This window comes from Zeus faber (assembly GCF_960531495.2).
Source record: "Zeus faber genome assembly, chromosome: 22".
NCBI classification, from domain to species: Eukaryota; Metazoa; Chordata; class Actinopteri; order Zeiformes; family Zeidae; genus Zeus; species Zeus faber.
Window position 1 is genome coordinate 19,781,204 of NC_137209.1, and position 19,509 is coordinate 19,800,712.

Here is a 19,509-nt window from a genome sequence, read left to right on the forward strand (position 1 = left end):
TTCCATTGCATATGTGAGAATATTTATTAATAAAACATATATTTTCATCCTGACTGTCTTTAATAACACTGTTATAATTGTGACAATCTGACTTATACACAGGCATTCATCGAGTGCATTGATATCTATGAGGCTTCTCTAGTTCTGCCAGACAACTTGACTGCGCCACATGCTTACATGTCCTTATTTGGCCGGCCGATTTAAGCGGCCAGTCACTCTTGCTCTGCCCGCTTTGCTGCCTGCTTGCTTGCTCCGCTCCCTCCACCTCCCCTGCATCCACCTGTTGGGCTCATCATTAGTCATCGCTCCTTTATTTCCAGCTCCCTAAGTATGACTACTTACCAGGAGTGCTGAGCAGTAGAGCAGTAGATAATTTAAAAGTAAATCTATGAGTTGTCCGTCAGAACTCCATTTATTTGTGTACTCAGTCAATACTAGCATCATACTTCCATTGCAATATTTTGAGGAATTCATCTTTATCCAGCCCATAAAGCACATCATCTATTCTTGATATATTGCATTTATTTATTTTTTGATGCTGCTCATCTGTCTGCACCAAATATTACTCAGACAAACTCCTGGTATATGAAAATGTACCCGGCCTCAACGAAAAGATTCTCATTCCATGAGTTTAAAAACTTATTTGCAGCTTCTCCGCTGCAGTGAAAGGTGTCGAGGCAGGTTCATCCCAAAACAAAATGTTCAAGGATGAATACACACGCAAAAAAAATAAATTTTGGTTGGCGACAATGAATCTGAAAACACAGCCCACGTTGTTTGGGCTGTATTTTCCCACACACTTCCAGCCGTAGCACCTCAGGTGTGTGGGGAGCATGTGGCTAGATTTAGACAGAGGGCACGACACCTTCGCAACCCGTCAAACCCCATCAACACCCAGGGCCACCGGTGGCGGACGAAGGTGGCGTACGCCCACGCCAAACCCACGGCTCTGTCGGAGTGGAGCGCAGCGGAGGTATCCAGCCGGACGCCATTTCATCCGCGCAAACGAACCCGACGCTCCCGAGGCGGCGAGGAAAAAGACCCGGGGTACCCGCCCGTCTGGCTCGAGGCACGACCGAGCTTGAATACACATTACGGAACAAACCCCGTAGCTTTTGCGGCGGCGCCGCACTGTTTAACCCGCGTAAATCCCAAAAGGAAGAGCGGGGCGAGCGGTAAATGGAGGAACGGAGCTTGGCTTGTTGGAGTCATGCTTGGTTTTATCCGGTCCATCTGTCGCTTGATCTGTAGATCAATTGTAAGATACAGTCGTAGAAAAGTGACTCAGGCCCATGGACTGGGTGAAGTCGTAGACCGGTACCGATTCAGCCAATAGGGGGCGCTGTATTGTACTTCCAACATTTCAACCGTTCTAACTTATCTCACAAAATGAAGCTGAACTGCAGTAATCCACCGTGCCCAAAAGCCACAACAAACCCAACGTGCAATAAGGAGTAAAAACCCAATTGAATAAAAAGTCATTTAAAAAGCAATAGCAACTAATTTCCGGAGCTTCCAAAATGCTGGTTTATCCAGAGGGCAGTACAACGCAAATCGTACCGGATGATAACATCAGGACAGTAACAGCTCAACCACTGAATTGCTTTTCCACTGCTTAGCTACGACAAAGTGGACGTACACGCCCCGTGGTGCACACGAAATGGACCCCGTGACCCAGTCTTGACCCCCGTGACCAACGTCGTTGACAGGGGGTAGTTTGGTCTCAGGAGCCCGGTGGCGCCCGGCGACACGACCGGCCATTAACGCATCACCGGAGCCGGTCGTTATTAATGAATAACGCGCCGCCATCTGCCCGTACAGAAAACGCAGATTAACCAATTTTCTAAGTGACACTAAGAGCCGCGTGTCATGGCAACGCGGCAACACAACGGACTCCATCCCTTTGTTAATAGGCGCCGGGGCGTGTCAGGCCGCGCAAAACAAATCCATCACGAGCGTTTCCGATGACGAAACTCGGGACGCAAACCAGGCGGGGGAGGATAAAACAACAGGATCCAGACGCCCGACAAGACCAAAAGGGAACGTCCGCCCAGGTCTCCTGGGCCACATCCGGGCCGCCTCAGACGCCGCCTCAGACGCGCCGAAACGGGAGCGGCGGGGAGAGCGCCACCTCCGCCGGCAAGCGGCTGATCGCCGTACGGCCGTCGAAAAACACACGCGAGACGGCAAACGGGATCGGAGCGTCCAAGGTGCGCGCCAATCGAGTGAAATGAAGAGTTGAAAAAACGTTGAATCATTTAAACAACCTTCACCGGAAATTACACCGGGGGGGGGGGGGGGGGGGTCACGTCAAAGCAAAGTGAATGACAGTCAAAGCGCCTCTGCCGCTTTGTTCCGCGACATCACTTCCCATTTCTTATTTAGCGCCGGTTTCCTGGCGTCTGTCGTTTGATCCGTTTGAGACGGAGGCAGCTACAGAGGGAAGAAAAAAAAAAACCCAAAAAACAAAAAAACAGGAAAATTTCTCCAAAGACGCGACTCTCACCAAACAATTAGACGTGAAAGAGAATCGGGGGGATAACACCTTTGAACAGCCAGTGACGGGGGTTGAAGGGAGGCATTAGTAGTTACTCGGCGGAGAGGCGCACGCGCCCGTTGGAAGCCGCCCTCCAGAGAACGCGCCGCGTCTGATAGCGATCTAATTGCCGAAGCTCCCCGACGGAGGGGGCTTCGGGGTATTCTCGGCGTTTCTCTCCGTGCCGCTTCTCTCCGTGCCGCTTCTCTCCGTGCCGCTTCTCTCCGTGCCGCTTCTCTCCGTGCCGCTTCTCCGCTCCGCCACAGACGGCAAAGTCGTCGCTCCCGTGAATGAACGGCAGCTGTGTCCGGTTTCAAGGAAGGTTTTGTTTTTTCTCTCCCCTAGCTCAAGTCCCATCGAGTTAAAAAAAGGGAAACAAGTCCCGCGTTTGATTCTTTTTTTTTTTTTCGTTTATTGAGCTGGCACTTTCGAGAGAAACAGCCGTACAATGCTCTTGCGTTAATGCATGTGCTCCCTCTGTTATGCAGCTTCCATTGCTGTGTGGCGGGGTCCGCCACTGCGGCAAGAATGCAAAGAGTAAGTTGCGGTCGTATATGGATGAACATTAGCCCCCGGATCACCATACCGACATATTGTGTGAAGAGAGCATTGTATATTTTAAGATGTCAAAATGGTTCGGTAATCTGGGGGGCCAGGATCGTAAAAATGGCCGACAAGATAATTGGGAACCGCCCGCTGCGTGTTTTTATTGTAGATGTATTTCATTTACTCCGTTTCCTACTGCTGCCTAGCAGATCGCAGATCGCTTCTTGGGGCCACTGCCCCGATTTGAGCGCTCTCGCTCTCCAGCGCTCCAAGCAGGAAGTGGTGCGTTCAAGGCAAACACGGAAAACTGTTATTCCCCCGACGGCTACCGCCATAACTTGGATATTTTGGGACTTTTAAGTCTTTTTTTACCAGACGTGTTTGCATATTAAAAAGAGGGAATTATCGTAGATATAAAAGCCTGCCTCCAAGCCTGCTTCCAATAAAGGCCTGGTACCCTCTTCAGCTGAGGTAAAGAAAGGCCCCGGTCAATATTTGAGGAAAGACGGTATGTACTCACGCTACTTCAAACCAAATGTATTGTATGTACATTACTAATATGACGTTAGGAACTGCATGATGAAGCCAAAGGCACAGCTCCACCTTGTGGACAATAAAGTTTATTCTGTGCTATTGTAAAATTCATATTCAACACTGATCCTCCTTGGGTGAAAAGTAATGTCCACCTCCTAAAGTGAAGAGGAAAGACCAATGCCTTGGTAAGGACCCTGGTCCGGTGTCCCACCGTTGGTCAGGGGCAGGAGTGTCCAACGCCAACCCCCCAGCAGGTCTTCAAGCGGGGAGGAAGGAACCGGAGGGAAACCTACGTCAACATGGAGTCCACGCAGAGCAACGTCAGGTCGTCTCAGCCTCGTCAAATTCTACTCTCCACTATTTAGCTTTCTAGTCCACAGTCTTTGTATCAGTGTGTGTGTGTGTGTGTGCGTGTGTGTGTGTGCGCGTGCGGCTCACATCGTCATCAAAGAGCTCCATGACGAAGGTAGCGATGCTGCCGTTGATGCCGATGAAGAGGTTGACGCAGGTCAGGACCACGTAGGCCGTGCTGGGAACGCTGAAGATGAAGGAGGCCGGGTACATCATGGGGATGATGGACCACCTGCGGGGAAACCCAAAACTCAAAACCAGACCTCACCTCGCCCACAGAGCACTTCAACCCTCACCAGACGTGGAATCTTGGTTACGAATCCTTTAAAACACGGATGGGGAACTTTTTTATCCGTTTGATTCATGTTTATAATGGGCTATTATAGACTACAACTAATTATTTTAAGAAAAAAAAAAAAAAAAAAAAAACATATATATATATATATATATATATATATTTATATATATATTAAAGACAAAAATACTATGAATAGAGTTATGCCTGTTTGCACAAATCAATTGTCTTTTGGGATAGACCCCCCCACCAAGGTCCCTTAAGAGGGAGAGACGGCAAATCCTCAGTCAACGAGGCTATTTCCGCAAGGAGTTGATGTTTTTGTTAATGTTCTTTGTTTTCAAAGGTTCTGAAAAAGGATCGTTGGTAAAAAAATGTGACAAATTAAAATAACTAACTACAAAAAAAAAGAAAAAAAAAAGATAAATAATGAATGAATAAATAAATAAAGAAAAATGAATAAATAAATAAACATAAAAATTAATTAATTAATTTATACAAGACAAAATCAATAACAAAGAAAAAAAGACCTGAAAAGGACTAGAGCTTTCCCCACCCCCTGGACACTCCTAGGTTTTGGAAACATTGCAGCATTGAAATATCTATTATCCAGGACCTCCCACAGGATAACGGAAGAGTGTTTTCAGATATGATTGTACATTTCAGACATTGAGGGAACATTCCTAAACGGGCGGATGATGTGGACTCACCCGTACAGGAGCAGCAGCAGCACCAGGGCGGGGAGGTTGGGGGTGGAGACGTAGGCCTTTTGTTGGAAACACATGAAGATCAGGATGACGATCACACACGGGACCACGTAGTTACACTGAGGAGGAACACACATGTACACCTCAGTGCTTCCACAACATACTAATTCACACTTATATACATCCGCAAAATACTAATACACGCTTGAATACATTTGAAAAATACTAATACACACTTGAATACATCTGCATAATACTAATACACACGTGAATACATCCGCAAAATAAAAAATGAAAATAAAACACTTAAATATGTCCAAACAGGACAGAGTTAGAATGGTATTCACAACAAGACAGGGAACGAGAGAGGGAGGAGGAGGAGGAGGAGGGGAGAGAGAGAGAGAGAGCACAATTAATCAGTCAATAAGTGTTCTTCACATCAAAACAACATGGATGCTGGTGTATATTTACTATTTAATTATAATGTATAACTATAATAATGTATCATTCTAATACTTTAAATAATGTATAACTATAATAATGTATAATAATATTAGTGCATCATAAGAATGTATAGTTTTAATAATATATCATTTTAAAATGTATACTTATAATAATGTATCATTAAAATAATGAATACCTATAATAATGTATCATTAAAATAATGAATACCTATAATAATATATCATTATAATATTGTACAGTTATAATAATGTATATTTATAATAATGTATATTTACATAATGTTTAATTATGATACTGTATCATTATGATATTGTATCATTATAATAATGAATACTTATAATAATGTATCATGATAACAAATACTTATAATAATGTATCATAAAATAATGTATCATAACAATGTAGTTATAATAATGTATCATTATAATAATATATATGCAATTTAATGTATACTTAAAATAATGTATCACTATAATATATATAATTATAATAATGTATATTTTAATAATGTATACTTATAATAGTGTATCATTATGATATTGTATCAGCATAATAATATCTACTTATAATAATGTATATTTCGATAATGTAAATTTATAGTGTACCATCATAAAGTATCATTGTCAGGGAGAAAAGTTGAGGGGGAGAGGAAGAGGGGGGCGGGGAGCTGCAGGACGATTCGAATCATTCAGGTTGAAACGAAAAAAACATTTGTTGTTTTCAAAACCAGGAAATGCATAATAATAATAATAATAATAATTATTATTATAATAATTATAATAATAATGACAATAGTCGAGGTTTTTATTTTGGGACTAAATTGATAATGAAGCAAAAAGACGGAGCCAAGTTTTTTTCTCAAGTTAAACTTACAAAACCAAAATAAATGAAATAGAATCACAGATAAAAGCTTTCACTGGTGTCACAGCAGAGCCAGTGGCAAAATTGAAAAAAAGAATGAGAATATTAAAAAACGGGAGGATAATCATCTTGGTTTCACTGGAGCGGTTATCTACGGAACTCAGTTATCTCCTGATCGTGAGATAAATAACGTTGTGATCTCGAGATAACTGAACGCAAAATAATAATACCGCACGGCCACTACGGACCTCCGTAGTTATCACTTCAGATGATAAAAGTTTTGCATACCATAATTCATAAAGGTTAGAATGGTTTCCTTGGAGGCGGGTGCAGTATATTACTGTAGCAAGAATCAATGCACTCTGTAACAATACAGCTGCCCTCAAGGTTTTTACTTTTTATGGCTGATTTTGAGAAGATTCATAAGAATTTTTATCCATAGAGGATTTATAGACACTTCCACGGTGTCTACTGCTCGGGTCGTTCCAGTTGTTCAGTGGTTTCAGGGAACTGAACCCTTGCAAAGTACTTCAATAACTAAGGGATAATAACATACAGCCAGACGGTCATTATCTCAGAATAACCCCTGAAAGGGTGATCAGGGCGCTCCATCTCTCTGAAGGGGGGCTCTTTTGGGATAACAACCTCTAAGGTAAGCCGGATGTACGTTATTCTTCTTATTATCTATTATTATTATTATTATTATTATTATTATTAGGGGTCCAGTCCCAAAGGGGCTTTTTTAATGAAAAACTGAAACCAGTAGTCTATAGATGTTCATGGATCCACCGCACTCACAAGATGAATAGAATGTGTATTCGGGGCAGTTCAGACATGCCGTCATCCAAGTTTGATCCAGATTGGTCTATTATTGTGGAATAATTAAGTAACAAACTGTATTTTTTTTCTATCATTGCCGCAATGTGCCCGCATGTGCAAATGATGCCTCGCGCGGGTCACATGATTGCATTGCAGTCTAGTGATTGGTCAACAATCAGGACTCCATGATAATGTAGATGGCGTCATCATCTTTAATTTTCTAGTTTTGGGAAATTCACTCAGAATTGCAATGGCAGTAATAGGTGTTTTAGTCAAACTTAATTTTGCCGAAATATACATTTTGTTTAAATAATGGTGCGATTAACTCCCACCCTTTTCGGAGGGACCCATCACATTTGAAATTGAGAGTTTGGTGAAAAACATTGAGCTTCAGGAATACATTTTTTAATAATTAGTGATGAACAGGTTGCCCCTTTTTTAGGAGATTCGGCTCTTTACGGGCGACCATGTAAAAACAGCCGTTCAATTCCTCGACTCTTCGTCCGCTCCTTTCAGCTGGTGGAACGAGTCAGAGGAGTCGGTTCGGCTCCGGGTCGTGAATGGAAAAACCCCACAACAGTCATTTCATTCTGCCAGAACCACCAATTCCCACGGAACGCGGAGCGGGCGGCTCGCGGCCGCTCTTTTTGTTTGGCAAAACGCGAGTCGAGTCCCAGCGAACGGCTGTGTCTGGCTGCGGCGACAGAGGGATGAGGAAATGAAACAAACGACTGCTCGCGAGGAACGGCTCGCTTGCGAGTCCCGTCCGGCCACTCACCACGTCCCAGGCGAAGTTGGCGACCCAGTAGACCGCCGGGTTGACGCCGCTGACGAATTGCAGATGCTTGGCCTTGCTGACCCGCTCCTGGATGAGGAAGAGGACGAAGCTGGCGGGGATGAAGGACATGGCGAAGATCACGCAGATGGACACCACCACGTCGGTGGAGGTCGTGGCCCTGGAACCGGAGAGCACAGCGTATGCCGTTTACCATATGCAATGCTGAAAAGGTAGGTGACACGCGCCGCGTGCAGCCTTTGATCTCACTGCCGCCGCTGATGCTTAAAACACCTTGATTTTGCGGCTGAACGCTGCTTTAGATCAAGGCCCCCAAAAAATGTTCTGCAATCAAATCTGATTTTGAGGAACTTCTTTCCTGGCTTAGCCCACGTATGAGATACATCAAGGAAGGCATACATCAGAGTAGTAACGTGGTAATAATTTAGACACTCATCCATTGAGTAGACGCCCTCAAAAACCTCAGTGAAAGCGGAATGTATCTCGTAAAAGAGCCGAATCGGCAAAAAAAGAGCCAAACTTCATCATCACTTCAACATCACTCTTTGTGAGATGCGACTCGGTCACCTCTTAAAAAATTGGACTTTTAAAAGCTTCAAATGATGCCCCGAAAGACTTAATAATAATAATAAAAAAATTAAAATTCTCAAAGTGTCCCATAAATGTTTGATTTAAGGGATGGTACCGGCGTCAAATGTAGTATTAGGCGTCAACTAATCAGCATGCACCTTTTATTTAAACCTATTACCCCTGACTGTCCATGAGGATAGGTCACATTTCCAAGGTCTAAACTGAGGAGCCAGACCTGTAATTGAGTATGACATTTACTACATCAAATCAATACAATTTGCTTGTTTGCTTTCCCATTGTTGTCATTTGATCAAAATGTATCAGGGTGCTGGGGGTAATTGGTGCACTTTAAACTTTTGATAAGCGCATTAAAATGGGGGAATCGGGGTTTTGTGTCCTACATTAATGGAGCTCGTTCCCTCCACGCGCCGAATCGCGTCTCCTCTCGCAAAAACGTCTCGAAGGAGATGCGAAATCTCCATCAGCATCCCCCCCTCCGACGTGTCCTTGGCACCACATCTGCCCTGATTACCAATTAATGAAAATGCTGTATTTTTATTAACCCCCCGCCGTCTCCCCAACATCAAACAGCCGGCGAGGATCTCCGGGACGGCGGCTTCGCGGCGCGTAAATAAGCATATTAAATAAGTCTCCCCCGCGTGGGAACATGGCCGCTTTAATCAGCGCCAAGCCAGGACACAATTAAGGACACATAAATATTAAATTGTTACGCCGCAACGTTTTCAACAGGTGTCCAGAGCCTGAGCGGCGGCGGACGGCGTGGAGGGGACAAAGTGTCTAATGAGCTAATGAGCTAACCTTGAACGTTTGGATCGGGCTAATTGCTGTAAGGAAGAGGACAAGCAGGGCGCTAATGAACGGATGACCGAAGGGAGAGGGGAGAAAGACGAGCGCTGGGGGGAGGTGGGGGGGGGGTGGTGGTGGTGGAGGGTTCAGCCGTAGGAGAGATTAGTGGATGAGGGGCGACGTCTTCCCGAGGAACGTCGTTATTTATCGTTGTCTGTGTTGGTGTATTTATCGATACGGGCACCACTACCGTAGGGTCACTGGTATCACTATCAGTATTCAAGAGGTTATTTGTCACATTTTGTGCCAGTATTGTTACTGTATAGGTATTATCTGTATTGTATCAGTATCTGTATCTATATAGGCAGCGTAATTGTATTGGTATTGATATCTGTAATGGTATCAGTATACGGTCTAAATCTTGAATCTCTATCTGTATCATTATCTGTATTGTATCTGTATCAGTATAGTTATCGATATTGTATCGGTATCAGTAACGATGTGATTTTTGTATCAGTATCTGTATGGTTATCGGTATCAGTATCTGTATAGGCATCATTATTGTATCGGTATCTGTATCAGTATAGTCATTGGTATTGCGTTGTAATCGGTATTAGTATCAGGATCTTTGTTGGTATTGTATCAGTGTCTATATCATTATCGGTATCAGTATAGTTATCGGTATTGTATCGGTATCAGTATCAGTATTTGTATCTGTATAGTTATCGGTATTGTATCCGTATCAGTATTGGTATCTGTATAGGCATCATTATTGTATCGGTATCTGCATCAGTATAGTAATCGGTACTGCATTGTTATTGCTATTAGTATCAGTATCTCTGTTGGTATTGTATCAGTGTCTATATCATTATAGGTATCAGTATAGTTATCGGTATTGTATCAGTATCACTAATGATATGATTTTTGTATCGGTATCTGTATGGTTATCGGTATCAGTATCTGTATAGGCATCATTATTGTATCGGTATCTGTATCAGTATAGTCATTGGTATTGCGTTGTAATCAGTATTAGTATCAGGATCTTTGTTGGTATTGTATCAGTGTCTATATCATTATCGGTATCAGTATAGTTATCGGTATTGTATCCGTATCAGTATTGGTATCTGTATAGGCATCATTATTGTATCGGTATCTGTATCAGTATAGTAATCGGTACTGCATTGTTATTGCTATTAGTATCAGTATCTCTGTTGGTATTGTATCAGTGTCTATATCATTATCGGTATCAGTATAGTTATCGGTATTGTATCAGTATCAGTAATGATATGATTTTTGTATCGGTATCTGTATGGTAATCGGTATCAGTATCTGTATAGGCATCATTATTGTATCGGTATATGTATCAGTATAGTCATTGGTATTGCGTTGTAATCGGTATTAGTATCAGGATCTTTGTTGGTATTGTATCAGTGTCTATATCACTATCGGTATCAGTATAGTTATTGGTATTGTATCTGTATCAGTATTGGTATCTGTATAGTTATTGGTATTGGTATCTGTATAGTTATTGGTATTGGTATCTGTATAGGCATTGTTATTGTATCGGTACCTGTATCAGTATAGTCATCAGTATTGCGTTGTTATCGGTATCGGTATCGTTGTTGGTATTGTATCAGTGTCTATATCATTATCGGTATCAGGATCGTACAGTAATCAGAATCATCGTAACATTGTTACAGTGAGACAGGCATAGAGGAGACCAATCGCCTCTGGATCCTTTACGCAGAAGATTGTTGCTCACATAACAATATTCACAACCAAACGGAAATTTCACAACGGATACCTCGACATTGACGAATACCTCGATATCGATCATTTTAACTGATTATCAGTAATGTGGAAATCATGAGAGACCATTTCATCGTCTCGAACATCCAGAACAGTCAAGTTCGAAAAAAAACGCGTTGCTCTACTGCAATGCTCCCGAAAGACAACGTTTAACTACATCGCGACATCACGGTAGCCGACATCCCGGACGATATCTGGTCTCACATCGCAATATCGATATTAGAACGATATGTCGCCCAGCCCGAAGTATGAGTGTGTGCATTAGCACAACAAACATCTACACCTTGTTCAATATTACATGAATGTTTTTTATTTGTACTTGAGCACAGCAAATACCCATCTCATGTTTTATATTTTGCTGACGACATCTCGCCTGACAGTAAATCCCGACAATACGGCGATATATCGCCTGGCCCTGCGATGGAAATCGTGACGCTGAGGTCCCACTGAGGAGCTTGAAGACATCTTCCACAACCCGCTCCTTTCCTCTCTAACTTTCTCGTCTTCAGAAAATCAAGCACCGCGGGCGGGAGACCGATGCCGACGATTCCTCGACGATCTCCCTCAAACTTTGCCCTTGACTTCGTCGACAACGTGGGCGGCTCCTCCGCCCGCCCAGCCAGGCACAGTGACGGCTTCACCGCGGAGCGCTCCACGGTCCAGGCGGAGAACAGATGATTTTCTCGCGACCCGAAGTCGTCCCTGACCGTTTCCGCTGACCCGCAATTACCTCGCATGTAGCTCCGTTGACTGACTCATCAACGAATCCGAGGGAACGCAAAACTCCAGACGATTAATTCTATTGAACAAACCGAGAATTTAAAAGGCTCTTTATTTAAGGACTGTGATGAAAACAGGTTGTTACCTGTTTTCATCACAGTCCTTAAATAAAAAGCCTCTCTCTCTCTCTCTCTCTCTCTCTCTCTCTCTCTCTCTCTCTCTCTCTCTCTCTCTCTCTCTCTCTCTCTCTCTCTCTCTGTCTCTCCCTCTCTCTCCCTCTCTCTCTCTCTCTCTCTCTCTCTCTCTCTCTCTCTCTCTCCCCTCCCATGTTAGTTCATGGTTGTTAATGGCACACAATGGTTATTCCATTATTAGTTGGGATTCACAGCACACCAGAAAGGTCAAAAAGGCTGTTGTGAAGCAGTAGCTGTAGTAGTCGATGGAAAGGTTGCCGGTTCGATCTCCGGCCCTCCTGGTAGCGTTCTGAAGTGTCCTCGAGCAAGACACCTAACTCCCCTGCTCCCCCAGCACCACCATATGGCAGCCCACTGCTCCTAGATACGTCGGTTACTGGGTGCAATGCAGAGAAACGCATTTCTGTGCAATTACAATTATTTGAATCTAATCTTTTACTTTCATATGAACACATTTTGAGGAAGAGCAGGAAAACCACCTAAAACCCCAACCTCCAGCGGTCACTATTGGATGCCAATCGGCCGGTATTACCGTACGCACTGCGCACCTTTAAATAAGAACAGACGCTTGAGACGAGGTAGAGGTAACCACCGAGGACCAAGTCGATGCTCATTCACATAAGAAGCTGACTGACAGGAATCAAAGGATGGAGGGGAAGTGAGCAGCGTATTGACGCCGCTCACTGGATATCGCATTGCATCGTATCTTCAGGAGACTAAAGCAGGGCACACACTACAAGCTAATCCAGACGATATTGGGCCCGATTTACCCTGTTCAGACGAAGGTGAGCGAGTTCACCATTTTTTAATCGTTGCGCCAGGTTGTCCGGCAAGTGTCTTGCACTTCCCCCTGACCTGCTCGGAGGTCCGTCCTGGCGCCGTCTGCCGTGTTTGCTTCCTCTAAAGTCACGTTTGATCGCGCGACATCTGCGGTTTTGAGAGTCGGGACTCTGGTGACCTCGCGTAGCCGCACCGCCGCCTCAAGTACCGTGTGGCTTCGCGAGATTAGGGCTCTTGTTGTCGGTCGATGGAATCTGATCTGGTCGTTGCGTTGTGCTGATTTGGCCAAATTGATGCTCTCCACACGCTATAGGAAAAAAAAACGTTAAATTTGCCGCTATATGTCGTTATGTGCGGGGTCGCTCACACTTTACATCTGTTAAGATTTGAAAAATCGTGTAGTGTGGGCCAGGCACACCGCTCAACAAAACACCTTTTTTGCAGTCAATAGCTTTATTGTAACGGCGGTTCTCAGTGGTTTCCCAAAGTGTGGTGTATTGCAAGTGGGCTGGCAAATAATATATATGTTTTATATGCAATATAAACCAAAATAAACATTTTAATATAATTCATAAATAATCATATGAAAGCAAAATTCAAACATAATCTTATGATTTCAACACAACTGCAACACAATGCAGCACGAGTTGGCTCTGAAAATGGAATGATGTTTGCTATCTGGCACTATAAATAAAGGAATGGACAATGGTCCCGTCATTAAAATGAGTGATAAGCTTGATGTAATCGGACAGATATGTGTGCGGGGTGTGGATTTTCCATTCTTGTTTTCAAGGCTGTTGCAACGTGGTGAAGTTTGGGAACAGCTGGTTTTACAAGATCTGGAGCGCGTAGAACTCTGGCAGCCATTACCATTAGATGGTCATAATTAAGCAATTAATCTCAATTGATGAGATCGATGTATGAAGGCAATGCTCTGTACCTCCAAATTAATAGGGGGTAATCACTAGCTAGAAACCATATCATTAGCAATGAAACAACACAAAATGAAACTCCGACCCCCCTGCCCCACCCCCACCCGGGGTAAGATCCATATGGAACGAGCTGGTATAAGTCGTGGCTCCCCGCTTCATTAATCTCCAATCCTCATGGGGAGCTGTTCCCTTGCTAGTGTGTGGAGAGAAAGTAAATAGGAATAAAATAAAAAAAACACTACACCCTCGCAAGGGGCCCCCATGGGCCGCCCCATGCGTGCCTGCGCTAAAAAGCCCCCTCATCTATCTGCCTGATGGTTCCCATTGTGCTACCTCTTATTCATCTCCTGCATCACCATCCGGCCCAGACGTCCGTTGGCCGTTATTCTTCCCTATCCCTTCCACCCGTAATCCATCATATCAGGCTTCCATTTTGTTTTCAATACATGCCGTCCTTCCACCAACCTCCCTGCCTACCCCCCTGACAACCAACCTACAAACCCTCCTACCAACCCACCTACCATCCCCCCTACAAACTGCCCTAACAACCCCCCTAATAACCCTCCTACAAAAGCGCCTTCCAACTGCCCTAACAACCGCCCTACAAACCGTCCTACCAACCCCGCTACCAAGTCCCCTAACCACCCGCCTATATACCGCCCTAACAACCGCCCTAACAACCGCCCTACCCAGCCCCCTAACAATTTCCCTACCAACCCACCTACCCAGCCCCCTAACAATCTCCCTATATACGGCCCGAACAACCACACTACAAATCCCCCTTCAAACCCCCTAAATGCCGCGCTAACAACCTCCAAATCAACCCGCCTACAACCACCCTAAAAACCACCCCACCAACCCGCCTACTACTGTAACTCTCCGACTAACTCTCCTACCAACCCCCTGACCAAACCCCCTTCACAGCTCTCCTGACAAAAACCCCACAAATTGCCCTAAGAACCGCCCTTCCCGCAGCCCTTACAACGCTCCTACCAACCCTACTACAAACATGCCCTACTTACTGCCCTACCACCTGCCCCATCAACCCTCCTACCAACACCTCCTTACAAACCGCCCTACCCACTGCTCTACCAACCCCCCTACTAACCATCCTACCAACCCTCCTATCAACACTCCTACTAACCCCCCTGCACTCGCCCTACCAACCAGACGCCCCATTTCATGGACTTACATGGCCGCATAGGAGAGCTGCGCCTTGGTGAGGTTGAGGGGGTGGCTGGAGGTCGAGATGCCGTAGAGTCGAGGGTCTCGGCCCGGCGGCAGGTTTCCCCGCAGGATGCCGTTGCTGGCCACGCCCAGGAAGGAGACCACGCCGTGCCACGCCTGGTTGTAGAACCAGACCTTGAGGGGGAAGAACAAAGGGTATTGACCAGGACGGAAAGTTTATAAAGACTGTGAGATGTAGACGGAGCGAAGAAGGTCCAATCAAGGAGGTCTTAATCACAAACTCTTGGTTCTATTGGTGACAGGAAGCGGGACTGTTGATTGGTGGGTGCACAATGGGTTATTTCCTCCTATTTCTCATGGAATTGCATTGAATTCTGCTTTCCATCAAAGTTCCATTGAACTCCTTGGAATAGTGCAACTGAACGACCATTTTAGCCGGAATTCCGAACTTCAACCTCAACGACTATAGTTTTTATGTTGTGTTTAGGTACGTTTGGAGCTTCTAGAGTTCACAGACTTTGCCAAACGACATTTTGCTTATTTGTTGAGTTTGTTATCTATTGTTTCTTACATGTCTGACGTACAAAAAAAAATCATCAATCAGCCAAAAAAAAAACCTGGTAAACCATCAAGTGGGAACTTGCAAGTGTGGCCTTGGCTTTAAGCCACACAAGATTTCAACCAACGTATCCAACGCCCCCATGGTGGTCCACCAGGGTAATGGCTGTGCGCCCCCAAATCAAAGATTTGAATGAATATATGTTTATTTGCATGTGAATATACTGTATGTATATGAATATACATTTTTAAACCCATTTCATTGTATTAAAAGGGATTATATGGAACACTATGTGACGCAGCGAGGGGGGTCTTGGAGTTTTTCCAACCTGTGTTCCCCACCGTAGTCCGGGAGAATATATATATATATATATTATTATTTTATATGGAACACTACATGATGGCATGGTACCTTCAGGTTATCCCTGGTCCCGAACTCCTTGAGCAGTGTTTGCAGGGTGCGGAGGATCTGATTAGTCACGTTCCCCTAATGAGGAGGAAGAGGAAGGAGGAGGAAGAAGGGATGGAGGAGGAAGGGGAGGGGGGTAGAGAATCCAGAATTAATTGGACACACATGGACAAGCACAACTCCTCTTTGAAATTCATGACGAGAGGCTTGGAGAAGAAGAAAAAAAATAATAACTTAAAATTGAAAACAGTGTTCGGTGAAAAGTTCTTTTGGCCTCATTTCCAACACAAACTTCGTTTTTCGGATGTGTTCTGTATTTATTTGACCGTTTTTCTCTGTTTTCTGTTTGTAGGTTATTGACTGTTTTGTGCATGAATTCTGGTTTATCATTAACACATGGTCGATAACCGTGCATGAAATTACAAAGAATAACTGAATAACATTGTATAACTGAAAGCAGCTGCTGAGTAACCGAGAACAAGACTTCTTTTTACTCAATTAGCCTTTTTACTCTATTACTTTTAACCCCTACCTTTTAGTCAAAATTACCATTTTCACTCCCCACTTTTATTACTATGACTATGTTTTACCACATTTTTACTATATTTTACCATTAACTTTTACTCTATATTACCCTTTTTATCCCTTGAGTTTTTCTATTCTGATTTTTTTCAACTTATTTTTATTCTATGTTACTCTTGTTAGTCTTTTTGCTATTTTTCACTGTTACTTTTCACTCTATTAATAGTTTTATTCTCTATTACTGCAACTTTCGACCCTTTCTTGCCCTTTTGACATTATTAATTTTTACCACTACATTTTACCCTATTAGTCTTTGACACTCTATTACTCTTTTTGCCCCATTATTTTTACTCGTGCTTTTTACCTGCTATCACTTTTTTACTCCATTACACTCTTTAGTATTTTTTCTACTTTTTACACTATTTTGTAATCTAATCTAATCTAATCAACAGTAAATCACACCAGACTAATTGCGTCACAGCGATATTTCACAATCATAAGAAATAAAATTATATTTAAATGTAGACAATTTAGACTATATTCAGAAACAAGTCGAAAAAAACAAGGTATCCAGTTTCCCCGAAACCCAGGAAAATGGATGTTCGGAGGAAAGACGAAGAGGGGAAATTCCACCCAACAAGTCCGTCCGGGTCTAGGAACTCAGCTGGCGTGACCCGCCACAACATGCGGGTCGTGGAGGCGGGAGGAAAACACCTCGTGAAGTGCAGCGTTTGTATCCTAAATTCCAAAAAAAATAAAAAAATAAAATAAAATAAAAAAGCAAGTGTGATAGAAATGCAAATGTTCCCGCTCGTTCGGGACCACAGCAGGGGAGAGAGAGGGAGGGAGGGAGGGAGGGATGGATGGATGGAGGAGAGAGTGGAAGTCGTGGCGATATGCGAGGGATGTCGAAACGAGCGGCGGGGTGGCGGTTGTATATACAAATTCTGAAAATCACATTCTATATTAAGTTTATAATTTCAGTTTTATTTTTTATTCTTTTTAGGAAATTATCTGACGGATTACCACTTTAACAGCTTAGCGAAGCAGTTAAGTTGTCGCACAACGGTCTTTCTCTCTCTCTCTGTCTCTCTCTCTCTCCCTCTCTCTCCCTCCCTCCCCTCGAGTGTTTACACATCATTTCCATAACGCAGCAAGAAACCATCCTTCGCATTCGACATCACACCGTGCGAAGGGAGAGAGGAGGGCGGGTGGGTGGGGGGGGGGGGGTTGAAAAAAGAAGAGGTAGAAAAACAGAAGAGGTAGAAAAAAAAGCAGGCGCCCCATCTTCTCCACTGACAGCGCTATTTGTGTTAAATAACATTCAGTCTGTTCCGACTCATCACCCATTCATGAGAGAGGAGACGTACAGGACTACAAGACTCCCCCAAAGCAAAGGATCTCACACGCCTGCTGTGCACACGCCTCTCGCTCCTTTTTTTTTTTTTTTAAAGGGAGGGCAGGGGAGAGGGGGAGAGAGAGAGAGAGAGAGAGAGAGAAGTGGGGTCCACAGGCGGCCTTTTATGAGGAATAGCGTGAGGTTAGGGTTAGGGAGGTAGAGGACAAGGTAACGAACCAGGTATTGAACCAGGTATTGGACCAGGTAACGAACCAGGTAACGGACCAGGTATTGGACCAGGTAACCAACCAGGTATTGGACCAGGTATTGGACCAGGTATTGTAGCGGACCAGGTATTGGACCAGGTAATGGACCAGGTATTGTAGCGGACCAGGTATTGGACCAGGTATTGGACCAGGTATTGGACCAGTTATTGGACCAGGTATTGGACCAGGTAATGGACCAGGTATTGTAGCGGACCAGGTAGCGGACCAGGTAGCGGACCAGGTAGCGGACCAGGTATTGGACCAGATAACGAACCAGGTATTGGACCAGGTATTGGACCAGGTAACGAACCAGGTATTGGACCAGGTAACGGACCAGGTATTGGACCAGGTAATGGACCAGGTAGCGGACCAGGTATTGGACCAGGTAGCGCACTAGGTAGCTGACCAGGTAGCGGACCAGGTAGGGGACCAGGTAGCGGACCAGGTAGCGGCTCAAGGACAATGGCCACACTTGTTTTCCCCGCCAGCCCTGCTAGCGTCCAGGCTGACCACGTGGCTGTCAAGTCCCTCAGTGTGGCTGACGCCGCTCAGCACAATTCACCATCCAGCGGAAAAGGGTCCTGAGCCATTTCATTAAAGTAGTAAAACAGACACTTCCACAAGCTACGAGCGCCACACAGGGCCACACTGAGACGGTTGCCCGGTTGCACCGAGCAACCAACCGCATGGGCACCTGTCAACCTCACGCCGCTCTGGTTGCTCCGTTGTCAAACCCTTTTCAGGTGTTAAACATCCAGAACTCAGCGTGGTATACCTCTATGTTTAGAAACTCAGCCCAAGGAAAAGTCGTTTGTGTTTTTCCCATTGATTCAGAATATTGAAATGTGGATTATGAAATATACGACATGTGTTATGAAATATGGAATGATGTAGGAGAATTATCGCTCTATTAAAAAATAACGAAAGCGGGGCCACCCTGTAGCCACACTTCTTAGAGTTACCTTGGGGTTAGACTGATGCAGGAGCGCTTTAACACAACACAACAGCCTCGACCTGAGAAACGCAATCAAAAGAAATTGCAAAAGCCACTTCCTGCCTTCGCTGGAGGCCCCGGGTCCCCCCCAAATAATACTTATTGTGTTACTATGGGATAGAGACACAGACCCAGACACATCCCAAGGACAACGGAGCGCTTTAATAAGAGGGAGTACAGGGCTGCCATTAGGGTTACATCATCACCGCTGCTCAAATTAAAGTCACATTAGCAGGGAAGAGGATGATGAGGAGGTGGAGGAAGAGGAGGTAGAGGAGGAAGAGGAGGAAGAGGATGCCGCCTCGGGCGAAGCAATGTGCTGATCTCACACCAGCTCCAAACCACGGCAGGTTTGAAATTTTAATGAGCGACCGAGTGCGGGGAAGAGGGGAAGTGCGACGGGAGGAAGTTGGAGGCATGAAGGTGGAGAAAGGAGTGGATGGATGGATGGATAGGCGCATGGATGGATGGATGGAGATTTGTATGGATGGACAGAGATTTGGACGGATGG

General features: G+C 44.5%; 1 protein-coding gene across 1 annotated transcript in view; it reads right to left on the reverse strand.

The window, feature by feature from the left end:
- Positions 1–19,509, reverse strand: part of LOC307247444 (phospholipid-transporting ATPase ABCA1) — a gene marked incomplete at both ends in the record, with an annotated part of 207,431 nt that overhangs the window by 49,139 nt on the left and 138,783 nt on the right. The window contains 5 exons of the mRNA XM_080023597.1: positions 4,055–4,199; positions 4,973–5,088; positions 7,893–8,070; positions 14,915–15,084; positions 15,881–15,955. Of these exons, the coding sequence (XP_079879723.1) occupies positions 4,055–4,199; positions 4,973–5,088; positions 7,893–8,070; positions 14,915–15,084; positions 15,881–15,955 (684 nt within the window). The remainder of the gene's footprint in view (positions 1–4,054; positions 4,200–4,972; positions 5,089–7,892; positions 8,071–14,914; positions 15,085–15,880; positions 15,956–19,509) is intronic.